The sequence below is a fragment of the Carcharhinus amblyrhynchos genome, chromosome 5, assembly GCF_965287045.1.
Source record: "Carcharhinus amblyrhynchos chromosome 5, sCarAmb.v2.hapA, whole genome shotgun sequence".
NCBI classification, from domain to species: domain Eukaryota; kingdom Metazoa; phylum Chordata; class Chondrichthyes; order Carcharhiniformes; family Carcharhinidae; genus Carcharhinus; species Carcharhinus amblyrhynchos.
The window spans coordinates 88,952,145-88,971,063 of record NC_137328.1 but is presented as its reverse complement, the minus strand read 5'-3'; the positions used below and the strand labels follow the sequence as shown (position 1 = coordinate 88,971,063).

At 42.2% G+C, this 18,919-nt stretch overlaps 1 protein-coding gene across 8 annotated transcripts in view; it reads right to left on the bottom strand.

Moving 5' to 3' along the window:
• mef2cb (myocyte enhancer factor 2cb) overlaps window positions 1–18,919 on the bottom strand; it is a 238,311-nt gene that overhangs the window by 79,742 nt on the left and 139,650 nt on the right. For all 8 annotated transcript variants that reach the window (XM_080189151.1, XM_080189155.1, XM_080189147.1 and 5 more), the window contains one exon: window positions 8,877–9,080. In XM_080189151.1, the coding sequence (XP_080045277.1) occupies window positions 8,877–9,080 (204 nt within the window). The remainder of the gene's footprint in view (window positions 1–8,876; window positions 9,081–18,919) is intronic.

Here is an 18,919-nt window from a genome sequence, read left to right as displayed (position 1 = left end):
AAACTTACCAGCACTTCCATCTTTATCATCACGTTCGCCCATACAGATTTGGAGTGAAACAACATAGTCCACAAACCTTTCCTATCCAAATGCCTTTTAAATGTTGTCAATGCCCCTGCCACAACACTTCCTCCTGCAGCTCATTGTATATACGTACCACCCGTTAATTATTTCACCTCTTAACTTAAACCTATGCCCTCTAGATCTCGATTTCCCAGGTGCTCCAGCTTCTGAGGAGTTCAGAACTTCTGACGATTCTCTGACTCAGAACGGTGGTGGTGGTGGTAGTGGTGCGGGGGGCGGGGGGCTGGGGTGGGGGGAGGCGGCGGCAGTGCTGGCTCAGAGCTGCAGTGTTTTGGGCGTGATAAGCCTGACCCACAGGGTTGTGCAGCATGATTCAGAGTTGCTAATTTTTTTTCAGGCAGAATGCAGTGTGGCGGTGCTGGAGATCAGATCTAGAATTCAGATCCAAATTTAAGTCCGCCCAGCACAGAATCAAAATGGTAAAATTGGGCCCAAGGTATTGGACGAGGTGACCAAAACTGAACACAATACTCCAGGTGCGGCCTCACCAATGTCCTGTACATTGAGGACCATGCACCTGAACTCCAAGGTCCCTCTGTTCCACGATACATCCTAAGGTCCTACCATTCATTGTGAAAATCCTACTTAGATTTGACTTTCCAAAATGCAATACCTTACACTTATCTGTATTGAACTCCATTTGCCATTTCTCAGCCCACTTCCCCAGCTGATGAAAATCAAGGTGCAATTTTTGATAACCTTCCTCACTGTCCACAATACCACCTATTTCAGTGTCATTTGCAAACTTACTGGTCATGCCTTCTACATTCTCATCCAAGTCTGTGATATAAACAACAAACAGCAATGGGCCCAGCACTGACCCCTGAGGTACACCACTAGTCACAGGTCTTCAGTCCGACAAGCATCCTTCCACCATTACCCTCTGCTTTCTATCATCAAGCCAACTGTGTATCTAATTTGTCAGCTCTCCCTCGATTCCATGTGATCTAACCTTCCAGAACAGCTTACCGTTTGGAACTTGAACAAAGGCCTTACCAAATTCCATGAAGACTACATCTACCATCCTGTCTTCATCAACCTTCCTGATAATTTCATACAAGAACGTGAACAAATTTGTAAGGCAATTTTTTTTTATTCATTCGTGGGGCATGGACATCACTGGCTAGCCAGCATTTATTGCCTATCCCCCATGCACAAAGCCGCACTCATTACTCTTTATCAAACCCTGTCTTTCCAAATGCCTGTATATTTCACCCCTCGCGATCCTCTCTAGTAACTTACCCACCACAGATATCAGCTTTACCAGTCTATAATTTCCAGGTTTTTCTTTGCAGTCCTTCTTAAATAAGGGCACAACGTTTGCTACCAGTCTTCTACTCATGGCGACTGATGATGCAACTATCTCAGCCAGGGGCTCCTACAATTTCTTCTCTAGCCTCATGCAGTATTCTTGGATATACCTGGCCAGGGCCAGGAGATTTATCCATCTTTATACATTTTAATATGCCCATCATCCTCTACAGCCACATATCGCCACTCACTTTCCCAGGTTCACAAGTCTTAGAATCCTACAGTGCAGAAGGAGGCCATCAGACATGGGAAAATTCATGCAGACATGGGGAAAACGTGCAAACTCCACTCAGACAGTGACCCAAGCCTGGAATTGAACTCAGGTCCCTGGCACTGAGGCAGCAGTGCTATCCACTGTGCAGCCCCAAAGTCTTCATGTCTTTCTCCATGGTAAACACAGGAAGAGAAAAATTCATTGAGAACCTCAACCATCTCCTGTGGTTCCACACATATGTGCCCGCTTTGGTCCTTGAAAAGTCCTATTTTCTCTCTAGTTATTCCTTTTAATATACTTAAAGAATCCCTTTAGATTCACCTTTATCCTCTCAGCCAAAGTTACCTGATGCCCCTTTGTTGCCCTTCTAACTTACTTGTTGAATGTACTTCTATATCCCCTGTACAACACCAGGGAATCCCTTGATTCCAGCTGCTTGTACCTGAAACAATGCCTTTTTTTTCCTGGCCAAAGCCTCAATATGTCTTGTCATCCAGGGTTCCCTACTCCTGCCAGCCTTGTCCTTCACCCTAACAGGAACAAACAGATCCTGAACACCAGCTATTTCATTTTTAAAGGCATCGCACTTGCCAGAGGAGCCTTTGCTCTCAAACAAGCTACTCCAATCAACCCTTGCAGTCTTCTGTCTAATTTCATCAAAATTTGCCTTGCCCCAGTTTAGTACTTGCACCTGTGGACCAGTTTCGTCCCTTTCCATAACTATTTTAAAATTAATAGAACTATGGTCGCTGATCCCAAAGTGATCTCCCATCATCACCTCAGTCACTTACCTTGCCCTATGTCCCAAGAGTAGGTCAGGTTCTACCCTTTCCCAAGTAGGACCCTCCACATACTGCCTGAGGAAACTTTCCTGAACACACTTAACAAATTCCATCCCATCTAAGTCCTTAACACTACGGCAGTCACCATCTACGGTAGGAAAATTAAAATCCCCTGCTATGACAGTCCTATTACTCCTGCAAGTCTCAATCTCTCTGCATATATGTTCTTCTATTTTCCATTGACTATTTGGGAGCCTATAATACATCCAATAAAGTCACCATCCCCTTCTTATTTCTTAGTTCCACCCACAAAGCCTATTAGAAAATGAAGAATCCAGGTTATGTTAACGCCATCAACATTTTATAGTTTGCGTGACCATCACGATACTATTTTATTGTTGAAATAGTAAGGCCCAATGCCACCAACTATTCCAACAAAAACATTGTTTCCTATTTAGATTTTTGTTCAAGAAGTCAAGAGCAAAGGCCGTGGAATGGCCCCAGTATATTCCTCACTATTGGCTAGCTCTTACAATTGAAACAGTAAGTTTAACAATGTGAAGCCATATTAAAAAGTATTCAAAACCTATTGCCACAATAAAATGTAGGTATAAATGATAACTTTTGTGTTTTACTATGTTCAGGCATTAAGCTATTGATGACTTCCACAAATAATCAATGTAGCAGTAAACTTTGTTAAAGGTTGGATTTAAAGTAGCGTGCACATGGCATACATCTAGAAGAATTTCTAACAAAATTATCTTTAAGAATTGAACAACAACTTGTGTGTGAACAATCCAACACTGAGAAGGCCAGGCCCCACTACAAACCTTCTTTGCCATTAGTTCCATCCCTTTCCCAACCACTGTCTTAGCCTTAACCTGATTGTTTGCAACTTTTGCTTCATGCTCGACATTAAGGTGAGTAAGGTCTCTAAAGATTTGTCACACACATGTCCTCACATACTTGGTTCTACTTGCTGATCATCATTCCTGTAGATTTACATTCAATACCAGCCCTCCCATGCACCCAATTTAAAATCTTACCCTTTGCATCCTTCCACAGCATTCTTCCATCTGCACTAACCCAAATCCCGATTCTTGAAACCAGCCCCACCTGCCTTTTCCTGAAAATTCTATCTGTTTAACTCTGGCTTTTTGTGCACCCCCACATTTTGATTTTGTCCCACCATTGGCAGGGAAGCCTTCAGTCACATGGAATCCAGTGGTAAATGGATCCATGCCAGATGAAGTGCGTCTGATATTTTCCTTATTAGTAGGTTTATTCACAGGAAACAGCATTACAGAGCTCTGCCTCTAAACTACAAACCCAGAGTTCTTCCTTTGTACGCTCTTCTGCATGCAAATAAAACAAACCAATTAACAAATAAACTAATAAACAAATTCACAGCCCTTCAAAGGAGCACTATAACAAAAGAACAAAATGTGAAAGGAGACATCAAATTAAATTTAAATAATGCTCCTGGGGCTGATGCTGCACTTCAGACCTGCAGCACCTATTGGCCGCAGAAGGCCTCAACCATACTAGCAGTCACCATATGCTCCCTCTCCAGTGATACCTGGCCACAAAAATAGTCACGGGATAGGCACAGATAGTCAGATTGAATGATACCCTCCGGGGCCTGCTACCTGGGCCTGTTAATGGCCACCTTGAGCCTGGAAATTTAACCTGGGCCTGTGGATTACTAGTTTAGTGACATTAACACTACACTGTATTTACCCATTGTTAAATACTGGGCTCAAATCTCTGAAGACGTTCTTGAATCTGCAACCTTCTGGCTCAGAGGTGAAATGCTACCAGCAGACCATAGCTGGCAGCTTTAAAGCCCATGTATTAAATAAACAAATAAAAGGATTGCTAAGACTTGAAATCAAGATCTGTTGGTTACTAGAGAGGTGCTCCAACCCACTAAGTCATGGCACCAATTGTGTTGTTCCTTGGTCACCATTATTAAGAGTAGTTTTCAATTTTAAATTTGATAATTGAACAGCTGCCATGGAGGGTTTCTTTTTGAACATAACATAAGAAATAAGAGCAGGAGTAGGCCATCTAGCCCTTCGAGCCTGCTCCGCCATTCAATAAGATCATGGCTGATCTGAAGTCGATCAGTTCCACTTTCCCGCTTTCTCCCCATAACCCTTAATTCCCTTGTCTATCAGAAATCTATCTACCCGTGACTTAAATATATTCAACGAGGTAGCCTCCAACTCTTCAATGGGCAGACAATTCCAGAGATTCACCACCCTTTGAGTGAAGAAGTTCCTCCTCAACTCCGTTCTAAACTGCACCCTACCCCCCCCCCCCACCACTTATTTTGAGGTTGTGCCCTCTAGTTCTGTTTTCCTTTCTAAGTGGGAAGAATCTCTCTACCTCTACCCTATCTAACCCCTTCATTATTTTGTAAGTCTCTATAAGATCCCCCCTCAGCCTTCTGAACTCCAACAAGTACAGGCCCAGTCTATTTAATCTCTCCTCATAAGCTAACCCCCTCATCTCCGGTATCAGCCTGGTGAACCTTCTCTGTACTCCCTCCAAGGCCAATATATCCTTACACAAATAAGCCTGTGCCCCTAGGAAGCCTGGATCTGTGTCCCTAGGAACAGCATCTACCTGGCCCCAGGACACTAGTCCACTGTCATTACCGTGGGCAGCACAATGGTTAGCTCTGCTGCCTCACATTGCCAGGGATCCGTATTCAATTCCTTTCTTGGGTCACCGTCTGAGCGGAGTCTGCACATTCTTCCTGTGTCTGCATAGGTTTCCTCTGGTTGCTGCAGTTTCCTCCCACAGTCCAAAGATGTATGGGTTAGGTGAATTGGCAATGCTAAATTGCCCTTTAGTGTCAGGGATGACCAGCTAGGGGATTAAGGGTTATGGGGAGAGGGCGGGAAAGTGGAACTGAGCAGCGACAGATCAGCCATGATCTTATTGAATGGCGGGGCAGGCTCAAAGGGCTGGATGGCCTACTCCTGCTCCTATTTCTTATGTTCTTATGTTCTTATGTAAATACATGGGGTTGTGGGGGTAGGACCTGAATGGGATTGTGGTCAATGCGGACTCAATGGGCTGAATGGCCTCCTTCTGCACTGGAGGATTTTATGATTGCCACCATCTTGGCCCTGATTTTCTTTATAATTTTTTTAAAACAATGTTTGCACACTTTTTTTCTCCTTTGTAGATGGGCAGGGAGGTGGTGGAAGAAATTTCAGGTTGATTAACAGTCCATTAAACTGCATCACAAACTGGCCCACAGTGGCAAACAGTCCTGGTGTTGGACATGGACCCGGAGCTTCTGACCAAGAGACACTAACCACTGCACCAGAAGACCCGATTTGACTTTCTTCATATTCTTTTGAGTATCAAAAAAAAATAAAGAACAAATTGTCTAATTAACTAAGACCTTAAAGAGATAATATATTTGACCTCAGAAACCAGGGAGATCTTCCTTCTATGAACTATTGCCATGGGATCTTCTACAGTCATGAGACAAGCAGGAGATGCTTTAGTTTAATACGTTCTCAGTCCTTAATCAAATAATGCCCATCGTTTGTATATCTTCAACAACTTAATCAACCGACCACTAATATCCAACCTCTGGAATTCCCCATCCAAAATCCTCCTCGAAAACTTCTCATAACCAAAATTTGATCATCTTTCTGATGTCTCCCTTTCCATCTCAAGAGTGAATTTTCTTTATGTTTATTTGTGAGAAGGTCTTTAATACTGGAGGTAAATTTTCCAATCCCTCCTGCCACACAAATTGTTGTGTGGAGGATGGAAGATTTGGCGGGTTATTTAAAAGTCCACTGACCTCAGGCGGGAGTGACCAGAAAATCCCACCCTTGATGTCAGAAAGAGCAAATTTAACTCTCGAGTTAGAAGGCCATGGGTTCAAGTCCCACTCCAGAGATTTCAGCACATCAACCAAGCTGACAATTTAATGCAGAGCTGAGGGTGTGCTGCATTATCAGATGTTCAACCAAGACCATGTCTGCCACTTCAGTTGCACATGAACATTCTCTCACTGCTATCTAAAGAGCAGGTGTTTGCCTGGTGGCCTGGCCAAAATCTATCTCTCAACCACCAACTAAAACAGATGATCTGGTCACTTATTTCATTGCTGGTTGAGGGAATCTGCTGTGTGCACTTTGGCTGCTCTGTTTCCATCATTACATCAGTGACTACATTTTCAAAAGTACATAATTACCTCCATGTCCTGAGTTTATGATTGTGCCATCTAAATGCAAGTTTCCCTTTTTTTCTTCCCAAATTATTGCCATGATTTTAAGTGTGTACTTTGCAAATCCATGCCCCATGAAGGTCACATTTATAAACTTTAGTGTAGAAATTCATTTTGATTTGGTGCTATGTGGCATTTTTGTGACTGTTAGGTTCCCCAGAGTACAAACTTTTTCAATCTGTCTAAACATGTCTGAAAAGCTTTCATGGGGCTATGCGCCATTGTAGCCACACCACTAATTATCAAGCAAAGACATGCAAATTATACAGAGCACCAGCTAATGTAAAGACCCGCTTTCAACACCCACACATACTGCAGAGCTATTTCCTCCAGGCATGAAACTATGCTGTCTTGGCTGCGAACTTGAAGCAGCCTGTTTTATAAGAAAACGGCTCTCAAATCAGATGAACAATAAACAATCTATTTCTTACAGTTTAAAAAAAACAAAAGAAAACATGTTAGCTTAAACTTCCTAGGTGGCATTATTCTACTGATGGTGCAGTGAGCAGTTTTAAATTTTGCTTTTAATTACTGAAACCTCCTTTGTTACTTATGTAAGTAATTTTAGCAAGTAGCCTGTTCAGCTTTATCTATTGGTAACACCAACATTACAGTGCACATTAAAGCATTGTAAAAAGCAGCAAAAGAAGTCTAAAATTGAAGAACAACATTCTGGGATTATGCTGCGCAGGTCAACATCTGCATAAGTAGGGTAACATTTCTGGTTGGACAGTTTAACAGATCAGTATCAATGAAGGATATAATCCAAAATGTTAACTTCTGTTTCTTCTTCAGTCACTGACTGCTATTTTGTGCATTTTTGATTTTTATCCAAAGATTTGCAGGTTGATTGATTAGCCATGATAAATTGCCCCTTAGTGTCAGGGATAATAGCAGGGTAAATAGACGGGGATAGGATGTTGGTAGGTTTATTGTCGGTGTAGGCTCAATGGTCTGAATAGCTCCTTCTGCACCTGTAGGGATTCTATGGTTCTATGATTCTATAACTTAATTTCACAAAAACATGATGTTTATTATATATTCAAAACATATGCAGTGTTAAAAATGTATTCAAATATGACAGGCAATATAATCATGTTATTTTCCTCGTGATGAATCAATCTGAGGTTTTAGTTGGGAAAACATTGGGCTTGGGTAGGATTGTTGTCGATGCAGACTTGATGGGCCAAATGGCCTCCTTCTGCACTGTAGGGATTCTATGATATTATGACTCTATGATCACAACTTTTCCTATAACCTGACACTACAACATGAAGCAAAATTACACCTTGCCTACTCTCTGCTTTCAGAGGCTCTCAACTGCAAATGTATGGTTCAAAAAAGATGAAATTATAATGCTGGAATGTATATAGAGGTATATTGCTGCCATCAGACTTTTGGATCGACCTATCTCACACAAAGTTGATCTTTCCCTGCACCCGAGCTATGACTGTAACACTACATTCTGCACTTTCACATTTCCTTCTCTACGAACGGTATGTTCTGTCTGTATAGTCCGCAAGAAACAATACTTTCCACTGTATGCTAATATATGTGACAATAATAAATTGAATCAAATCATTTCTAGCCAGGCAGAGAAGCAGTTTTCACTTTGCTTAATCACTAAAGCTGGTGCATGAATGGAGCCGATGTGAGATCAAGCCAGCTTGTCGATCCCAAAAACTAAACTCCCTTAACTGGTAATTTAAGAACTGAACTGCAGATCACAATGTGAATGGGGTCTTTGTTGGTTCTGGTCCCAAAGAGGAGATCTGAGCAGCAGAAGCAAATAACACATTTTAATCATAGCTCAATTTCTTAGTCTACCTTGGGAACATGAAAAATGCTCTACATGTCGCCCAGTGAATGTGCAATGTATGACGATGTCACGATATTACTATACAAATGAATCCCAATAAACTTGGTCAGATTTTGGAGGAGGAAATATGAATTGGTGCTCAAAAACAACAACAACTAATTCTGAGTTAAATATGTACTGGATAGAATAGAATGTTTCACTAGCAATTTTAATAATTAAAGTATTTTTGAATAACACTGAATGAGTTGCATTTTTAATAGTTCGCTCCTATAGGTGTATCGAATCAATGTCCATTGATCAAATTAATTTGTCTCAGTCAGCTTCAGAAACTGACTTTTATTATGTTTTACCATTTCTAAGATCCTGAATACTACCAAACAATAAATAAGTCAGGACAAATCCTACCTCAACAATATCTGAATTTGTTCGACTCTCATGTGGTTCGTTGTACTCTGTATATTTCAGCAATACTTTGTCCATATCGGTGCTGGCATACTGGAACAGTTTATTAGTGCTGTTAAAGATGATTAGAGCAATCTCACAGTCGCACAGAACACTTAGCTCATAAGCCTTCTTCATTAACCCAAACTTCCTCTTGGTAAATGTCACCTGCAGAAGACATAAAAGCAGATTTAAGTCTGAGAATATATATTCTGTAAGTGTTCAAAGTTATCACCAGCATAGGATTCTCAAAGTGTTGTGTATACTTAATGAGGCATTTGCAGAAAGCTGTCCCTATTATATACTATCATAATTACATTTGAAAAATTTGTAATCCATTATTGAGCAAAAGACTGAAAATCTCATACAATAGATGTAATACCAAGTCATGTCTTAAACATAATTGTACCTTTACACTCAGGGCTGTTGTTGACAATATTCATGAACCTGTGGTCACAAACTTTTGTCAACGGCACTAACATTTTACATAAGATTGTTATTCCTGTAATTCTGATAAACGTATAAGTTGTGAAACTGGATCATTAAACACCTGATTTTTGGGTGCCACAATTGTCCTTAGACTTCCAAAATCTCATCCATGATGTGTGCCCAACTGAAAGGTGAATCACACTGGATACTTCATTGGTGAGGACATTGGACAGTCACTGTGTGCCCAGCAAATGATATGTCGAGCAGGCAAATCATGACGTTAATCAGCATGCAATCAGCCCTGCTATTTTGGAGCTCACCACTCATGAAGGCAAATCTTCCAAGGAATGGCAATCAGCATCGGATTGTCAGTCTGCTCCTATTTATTTATCTCGCACACGAGCTGCGCATTTTCACCCAGATTTTGAAACTGGACTTCGTGAGAATAGAATCATAGAATCAGCCTCCATAGTGAACGAGCACTGCGGAAAAACAAGCAACGACCCCCTTTTGTTTTATCGTATTAACAGCTGCAAACTAGTATGTTTACACAACACAAAGTGACTTTGATAAGCTACAGCAAGAAGGTAAGTGTGTGAGGTAAGGGATGAGCGGCTAAAACAGTGGGTGGGTGAATGGCAGGTGGTAAGTGATGGGGAAGGGGGGAGGTCGGAAGGCCATTCATATGCCTGGGCTAACCATGTAGAGGCTAGTCGGGGGACAGGGGTGCTAGTTGGTAAGTCAGGAGGATAGTTGAGGAGTTGGGCGGGGGGGGGGTTTGTTGTGCAGCTGTGGGGATAGTCAGAGGTGTGGTGCTAAGAATAGTCAGGTAGTTGTGGGTGGGGGTTAATCAGGAATGAGGGAGTCGTCAAGGCTGGGTTGGGATTCATCAGGGTGAAGGTTAGTCGGGGGTCAGTGGGATAATCAAATGTGAGAGGATAGAAGGTGATTCGGAGGGGGGTGAGGTGGGGGGATAGTCAGGGATGTGGTCAGAGTGGTAGTCGGAAGGGCACAGTTGTGGGGGCGGGGGGCTGCTCAGTAGTACAGTTACCCATTAGTTAAAATTGATTTAAATCCTTTGGTAAGTGAGCTGGAATCATCCAAAGTTTTAGAGGGATCTGGATGCAAGGGAATTGCTCACTGGAAATTGAAACTTGCTTGGGAATTCCTGTGGAGTCCTTATATTGGGACTTTTGAGGGGTCTCCTGAATACATCTTTCGGGTGCCTCTGGGTTACAACCTCTCAGGAATCAGAAGATCTGGAACCATGGAATCATAGAAAGGTTACAGTGCAGAAAGCCGCCATATTGTGCCCGTGCTGACTCTCTGCAAGAGCAATTAACCTCCATTCCTCCACCTTTTCCCCATAACCCTGCATTTTTTTTTTGTTCAGATAATTATTCAGTTCTCTTCAGAAAGACACAATTGAATCTGCATCCACCACCTTCTCAGGCTATGTATTCCAAATCCTAACTTCTTGCTGCACGAAAAGGAGTTTTCTCATTGCTTCTTTCACCTTAAATCGGTGTTTCTAGTTCTCAATTTTCCTGTGGGAATAGTTTCTCCCTACCCACTCGATCCAGATCCCTCATGATTTTGAACATCTCTATCAAAGGTCAATCTTCTCTTCTCCAAGAAGAACCATTCCAGCTTCTCCATCCATTTAAGGGAAGTTCACCATCTCTGCAACCATTCTCATGAATTTTTTCTCACACCTTCTAGAATGCCTTCACATCCTTCCTGAAGTGTGGGGCCAAGAACTAGGTACAATACTCCAGTTGAAGCCTAATCATCATTTTATGCAGGTTTATCATAGCTTCCTTTCTTTTGTGCCCTATGCCTCTATTTACAAATCCAATGAATATTTGTTTTATTACCCACTCCCTTATCATGCCACCCTCAATGATTTGTGCACTTCTACCCCACAGGTCCTCTTAATGAGCCACTCTTAGCGCCACTCTCAGCATTTACCACCACTATTTGCATTCCTTTTTTCTTTTTGTCTATTATACCTTTGCCAATTACCCCCAACCCCTCACTCTTGCAGCATAAATCTCATCCTATTTTCTTTGTCTTCAGCTCTGACAAAAGGTCATCCTAACTTGAAACTTTGGCTCAATTCTCTCTCCACAGATGCCGTCGGACCTGCTGAGATTTTGCAGCATTTTCTGTTTTTGTTTCAGATTTCAGCATCCGCAGTATTTTCCTTTAATCTCCGGTCCTCTGCTCATTTACCCCATTAAGAATTGTACTCTATTTTATACTGCCTCTCCCCAGTCTTCCTACCAAAATGAATCACAATGTTTCTTTGCATTAAATTTCATCTGCCAGTTGGCCAATTGGTCAACTTTGTATTCACACTGCCACTGCCCCTTTCACTCCATGCACTCTAACTTTGCTCACAAGTCTGTTAGGTAAACGTCATAAAATGCCTTTTGGAAATCCATGTACACCACATCAACCACATTACCCTCAATCAGCCTCTCGGTTACCTCATCAAAAAGCTCAGGCAAGTTAACTAATCACATTTTGCCCTTAACAAATCTGTGCTGGCTTTGCTTAATTAATCTGCATTTGTCTCAAGTAACTGCTAATTTTGTTTTGAATTATCATTTCTAAAATATTCCTCAGCACTGAAGTGGCTCGCTTATAGTCCTTACATTATCCTTACACCCAGTTAGTGTTCACTCTTAACTTTGCACAACTGGACACAAATTCAGCAACAAAGGACATCTCACCAGCACTACTTAACAAAATGTGATATTAACTAGTTACAGGTTGGTTGCTTGCTCAGTTAATGTTGTGTAATCTGTTTGGGTCAAACAGCTGACATAGTGTAATAACTGTCAGTAGGTACAACCTGTGAGCTGCAGAACAAATGGCAAGCTGGTGACAACCCCAAATGTCATTCCAGGCTCAAACCATCATCACCTCACCATCTCTCCACAACCACCACCCTGCCCCCAAAATACCTGATTAGTATCACTTAGACACATCTAGTTGGGGATGAGTTCTCATCATCCACAGGGAGAAATTTTCCACCTCCAAGAGCTGCCAGCCAATCAGAGCCCAGCCATCCACCATTAATGGAACACCACTGGGAGCAGTGAGCATTGATGGTCCTGTATGAGACCGCAAATGTTAGATTGTTATGGGAGCTTGAAATAAAGGGTTGAGAGTCATGGAGTCCCAGATGAGAGTAGGACCTGAGTGGCAAGGGCAAGCAGGGGGATTTACCCATTGGTCTCTAGCCAATCTCCAGCTGCTATCTCCATCGGAAACAAGCTGTCCAAGTGCGATCCATGTCCCCCACCATGCTGCAGGCACATTCATTAGGGTTTATGTAGTGTGTTGCCTACATGATATGGCCCCTGGTTGAACACCAAACGCAATGGGATGAGGCTCTTACATGATCACTTAATGACTTCATTTGGCTTCCAGGTAGAAATGTTGCTCTTGAATTTAGGAAGTCAGGAAGTTGAAATGTTCACCACTCTGCACCTTCTCATCTGATAAAACAATGACATAAGCTCCTTCCCTCTGGAGAAAGAATAAAATTCCACCTGCAGTCTTCACTCCATGTATTACAGCCCAATTAAAGAGGCCCTTCCACCAACTCTAGGGGAGAACAAAATTCCGCTCATAGGTGTGAGGCATTGAATATGAATGAGTTAAATTTGTGCATTGTGATCTCCATTTATGTAGGCTATCCAATTTGCGCCCTATTGAGTAAGATAGGGCTCATTAATTAATAAGTTTAGTCCAAAATTTCCTTTAGTAACTTAAAGGTATATATTTTAGGGTCAGGCTAATTCTATAACAAGTTTATCAACTTCAAATACATCAGCAAATTCCTGCCCGTCTGCAGTATAATTTGTGTTCATTATCATGCATATCATAAATGTCACATCTATTGTAAATGTACTGAGCTACTTGAGTGCAAAATGCTCTTAGGAGAAAAGTTGAACATTATTGCACTTTCTGTAATATCCAATTTAAAATGTTTTGGAATGTATTTTTAGATTTTTGATGAATAGAATATATTTTTTGCAAAACATAATTTGTGTTGGTTATCATTTATTCTAAGCAAGAGCAGTTGACTGGCCTTCATTATATGTCAGTCAGTAATTTGAACAGGAAAATAACTAGAAAGTGTTTTTGGAAACAGAAAGTCAGTTTTAGTCTGCTTTAAGATTTTAAGTGACTTGGTGGGAAATGCATGTAAGAAGAAAAAAAAATGACCAAAAATTTTGTGTACGTAGCTAGGGTATGCAGCTGTGCTCTTCTTGAGTGGTGAACAGAAATCTTTCATGCAGATTGTACAAACATAGTCCTTTACACAGTTTGTATCAGTAAATTTTATCGTTACTTTTGTACAGAAATCTTTGCTTTACAGAAAAGCCCTTGAAGAACACTTCATTTCAAAACGTTTACATTTTCTCATTTGACTAAGTCCATTCTTAGTCAAGAAAAATCTTGAATAATTAAAGTAAAAAGATGAATGCATCAGAACTTTAAAGTTGACACGCTTATAAAGTTACAACTCAGCAGAAAACAACTTGCTTACACTTTTAAACCTTCTACTAACTGACATAAATTAACTTTAGCCTTTTTTTCTGTTACTTGCATTTTCAGTTGCACAGGAGTTGGCTAATCAGCAGAACAAGCTATCAAATCACACTTTAATTAGGCGCACAACATTGTTAGGTGATGGACAGATTGATGCAAATAGATAGATGCAAACTGAAATGCTGGTGATAACTGTATGTGCATTTGAGCCATGTGGTGCGATAATGAGTTTCAGCAGTAAAAATACACATTTAGATCACAAAGTCTTATTGTTGTAATGTAATGGATAATGAATTGGGGAAAATGACCATGATTAATAATAATATTCTGGAACATTTTCAAGGAAAGAAGGAAAAATAATTGCACAGTACATAGCATGAACTAATCTGAATCACTTTCCATTAGTTTCCATTATTGACTGTGAAAGTAACACAATAAAAAGCAAGGATTGAGAAATAGCCATTCGGTCCACCAAGCTAGTATGTAAGCTGGTCTTTTGTCAGACTCCAGCTCATCCGTTTTATTCCTGAGAAAAAGTATGGTCTAAATACTTGATTCCTGAAGATAATCAAGTAAGTCTCCATCATTCATCCTTTCTCATATCTCCACTATTCAACAAATTTTTACTCAACAAAAGAACATCTCTACCTTACCTCAGCAACATAGGAATCATTGGCAAGGTTATGCTCCATGGTCCTTTTTGGAGTCAGACCGCCCCAGGGAATAATGCAAACTCTGAGCAGTGAGGCCTATTGCTGAGTCTACAATTCCTTCCAACCAGCGCCAGGGAAAGAAAACATGGGCCCCCTGGTGCTTCTTCCATTTTCTGGGCACCTTATTCCTTTCTCCTCACTTTAACCCTTCCTTCAATCATGCAAGATACATTTTCCCCTTTCAAGATTGACCAATTGATTCACCAAACAGTGACAGGAAGCTCCTAGTAAAATGATAATACTTAGTTTCCATCTGGTTACAAATATCATTTTGATAATAATAATGACTCAAGCTGCATATATTAACAGAAGTAACAATAAAGTGAGCTATTAGTTTATGTGTATCCTACAGGTGATCCAATTACAACTATTCAAACAAAAGAGCACAAATTTTACTTTAACACCAATGTGCAATATTGTTGATCTGATGGGAAAATACCCCAGTCGTCATACCGTGCATATGATAACACGGATTTCAGTGGCTGCCTCAAACCTCATTGACATGTTCTGAACATTGCAATTTCAACATCTGGACATGGTGACAGTAAATTTGTATTTGGGGAAGATTCAATCCTTGCAACACAGATAAACTGCACAAGATCTTTTCCATTCTGTTGATGTAAAAGACTTTCTTCTGCCTGGGTGCATGATATTATTCAATATAATTATTTCATACAAGGAGTATAATTGGATTTTGTTTTATCATTAATCTCAGCGTAGAAAGATCAAATGACTCCTGAGCAATGAACAGTAATGATGGGACAACATAGGTCTGTATCTGTGAGAAATATTGAAGCCCTCAGGTGTCTCTGTGCAACACAACTCTTAAGAGGCCAGAGTTCAAAGACAGAATGGTTCACTACTGTATCTTTTGATCAGCAAATCTGAAAACTCTGCTGATTGTTGCTTCTCACTGCAAATCGTTGTGGGTAGAGATTAGGAACAGCAAAGGGAGGAAGACGCTGGTGGGTGTCGTCTATAGGCCCCCCAATAATGATCTGGAGGTGGGGCGGGCTGTTAACACGCAAATAAGTGCGGCGTGCAGGAATGGAACGGCCGTAGTTATGGGGGATTTCAATCTGCATATTGATTGGTCGACCCATGTTGGACGCGGTGGGCTCGAGGAGGAGTTCTTGGAATGCTGCCGGGATAGTTTCCTGGAACAGTGTGTGTTGGAGCCGACGAGGGAGCGAGCTATCTTGGATCTGGTGCTATGTAATGAGGCAGGTAGAATTAGGGAACTTGGGGTGAAGGATCCTCTTGGGGAGAGTGATCATTGTATGGTGGGGTTTCTGGTGCAGATGGAGGAGGAGAAAGTGGGTTCCCAGACACGCGTCCTTTGTTTGAACAGAGGGGAGTACGGTAGGATGAGAGAAGAATTGGCGAATGTGGACTGGGGGAGCGCGTTGGAAGGTAGGTCTGCTGAGGAGCAGTGGAGGATCTTTAAGGAGATCTTTCTTGGTGCTCAGCAGAAATTTATTCCGATGGTCAAAAAGGACAGTAGGAGGAGAGGTAATAAGCCGTGGATAACGAAGGAGGTGAAGGAAAGTGTTAAATTAAAAGCGGAGGCGTTTAGAGTAGCTAAGAGTAGTGGGCGAGAAGAGGATTGGGAGAGGTTTAAATGTGAACAAAGATTGACAAAGAAGTTGATAAAGAAGGGTAGGAGAAACTATGAAGCTGGGCTAGCGCTTAATATAAAAAAGGATAGCAAGAGTTTTCATAAATATATAAAAAGGAAGAGGCTGGCTAGGGTGAACGTTGGTCCCTTAGAGGATGAGAAGGGGGACTTAGTGGTAGGGGATGGGGATATGGCGGAGGTCTTGAATAACTTTTTTGTTCGGTCTTCACGGAGGAGGACGTGAATAATTTGCCGCATGTTAGAGATGGAAAGGTGGTAGGACTGGAGGGTCTCGATGACATTACTGTTACTAGAGAGGTGGTGCTCGACAGACTGGAGGGGCTGATTGTGGACAAGTCCCCAGGACCGGATGGGATGCATCCGAGGGTCCTGAAAGAAATGGCGGAGGTGATAGTGGATGCCTTGGTGGTTATTTTCCAGACGTCGCTGGATTCCGGGGAAGTGCCGGAAGACTGGAAAACGGCTAATGTTACGCCGTTGTTTAAGAAGGGTGCCAGGCAAAAGGCGGGGAATTAAAGGCCTGTTAGTTTAACGTCTGTTGTAGGTAAAATGTTAGAATCCGTCATCAAGGAGGAAATAGCGAGGCATCTTGAGGGGAACTGCTTGATAGAGCAGACGCAGCACGGTTTCGTTAAAGGGAAGTCATGTCTGAAAAATTTACTGGAGTTCTATGAGGATGTGTCTAGGGCGGTGGATAGAGGAGAGCCGGTGGATGTGGTCTTTCTTGATTTTCAGAAGGCGTTTGACAAGGTACCTCACAAGAGGTTATTGCAGAAGGTCAGGGGGCATGGAGTTGGGGGTAGGGTGTTAGCGTGGATAGAGGACTGGTTGTCAAATAGGAGACAGAGAGTGGGGGTCAATGGGTGCTATTCGGATTGGCGGATGGTGACTAGTGGAGTGCCCCAGGGGTCGGTGCTGGGGCCTCAGCTTTTTACCATTTATATAGATGATCTGGAGGAGGGAACCGAGTGTAGGGTGTCGAAATTTGCTGATGACACCAAAATTGGTGGAAAGGCAAATTGTGCGGAGGGTGGGGAGAGTCTACAGAAGGATCTAGATAGGCTGGGCGAATGGGCCAGGAAATGGCAAATGGAATTTAATGTTGGCAAGTGCGAGGTGGTCCACTTTGGTAGGAATAATGGTAGGAAGGATTATTACTTACGTGGAGAAAAACTGCAGCAGGCGACGGTGCAGGTGGACCTGGGCGTCCTTGTGCATGAGTCGCAAAAACCCAGCTTGCAGGTGCAGCAGGTGGTCAGGAAGGCGAATGGGATGCTGGCCTTCATCGCGAGGAGGATTGAATATAAAAGTAGGGAGGTCTTGCTGCGGCTGTATAGGGCATTGGTGAGGCCGCAGCTGGAGTACTGTGTGCAGTTTTGGGCGCCGTACTTATGCAAGGATATTTTGGCCTTGGAGGGAGTGCAGAGGAGGTTTACTAGGCTGATGCCGGAGTTGAGGGGGTTGAGCTATGAGGAGAGGCTGAATAAACTAGGCTTGTACTCGTTAGCGTTTAGAAGAATGAGGGGAGATCTCTTTGAGACGTATAAGATGATGAATGGGATGGATAGGATAGAGGTGGAGAGACTCTTCCCGCTCAGAAAGGATAGTAGGACTAGGGGGCATAGCCTCAAGATAAAGGGGGGGGCGGTTTAGAACAGAGTTGAGGAGGAACTTCTTCACTCAAAGGGTGGTGAATCTCTGGAATTCTCTGCCCGTTGAAGTGGTGGAGGCTGCCTCGCTAAATATTTTTAAGACGCGGGTTGATGGGCTTTTGATGAGAGAGGGGATTAAGGGTTATGGGGAGAGGGCGGGAATGTGGAACTGAGCCACGACAGATCAGCCATGATCTTATTGAATGGCGGGGCAGGCTCGAAGGGCTAGTTGGCCTACTCCTGCTCCTATTTCTTATGTTCTTATGTTCTTATATTATCTATGATGTAAAGTTTATTTATTAGTAACAAGTAAGGCTTATATTAACACTGCAGTGAACTGTGAATTTCCCCTAGTTTCCACAGTCTGGCACCTGTTTGGGTCAACGTACCTAACCAGCACATCTTTCAGAATATGAGAGGAAACCGGAGCACCCAAGGAAATCCACGCAGACACAGGGAGGTCGTGCAAACTCCACACAGACAGTAACCCAGCCGAGAATCAAATCCAGGTCCCTGGCTCTGTGAAGCAGCAGTGCTAACCGCTGTGCTACTGTGCTGCCCTATGAAACTTTGCCACGATATTTCAATACCTCAGAAACATATAAAAAGCCTCAAAATGGAGTGGAATAATAGGTCAATAGATAAAGATCTCTTCCACATCAAAGTCCAATGTCTCCAATATCTCTTTACTGTTTTTAATTCCGTCTTCTTGCCACATGTTGATTATTTGTTCAGATGATGCATAACCAGTGCCGTCATCAAGAGTCAATGAAAAAGACTCTTGGGGAATCACGTGCAGGATAAAATGGGTTACTGATTCACTATTCATTCCTGGCAATTTCACCCCGCAAAGCCCCCTCACAATAAACTTTTAGTAGTGACTCAATAACCAGAACTCTAGCCATGATTCCACCATGTTCACAAGATAATAATGAATGAGAAAGGTCATTTAGCCCAGCTCATCTCATTCATCCAGAGTGCCATACAAACTTATGTGTTAGGAGC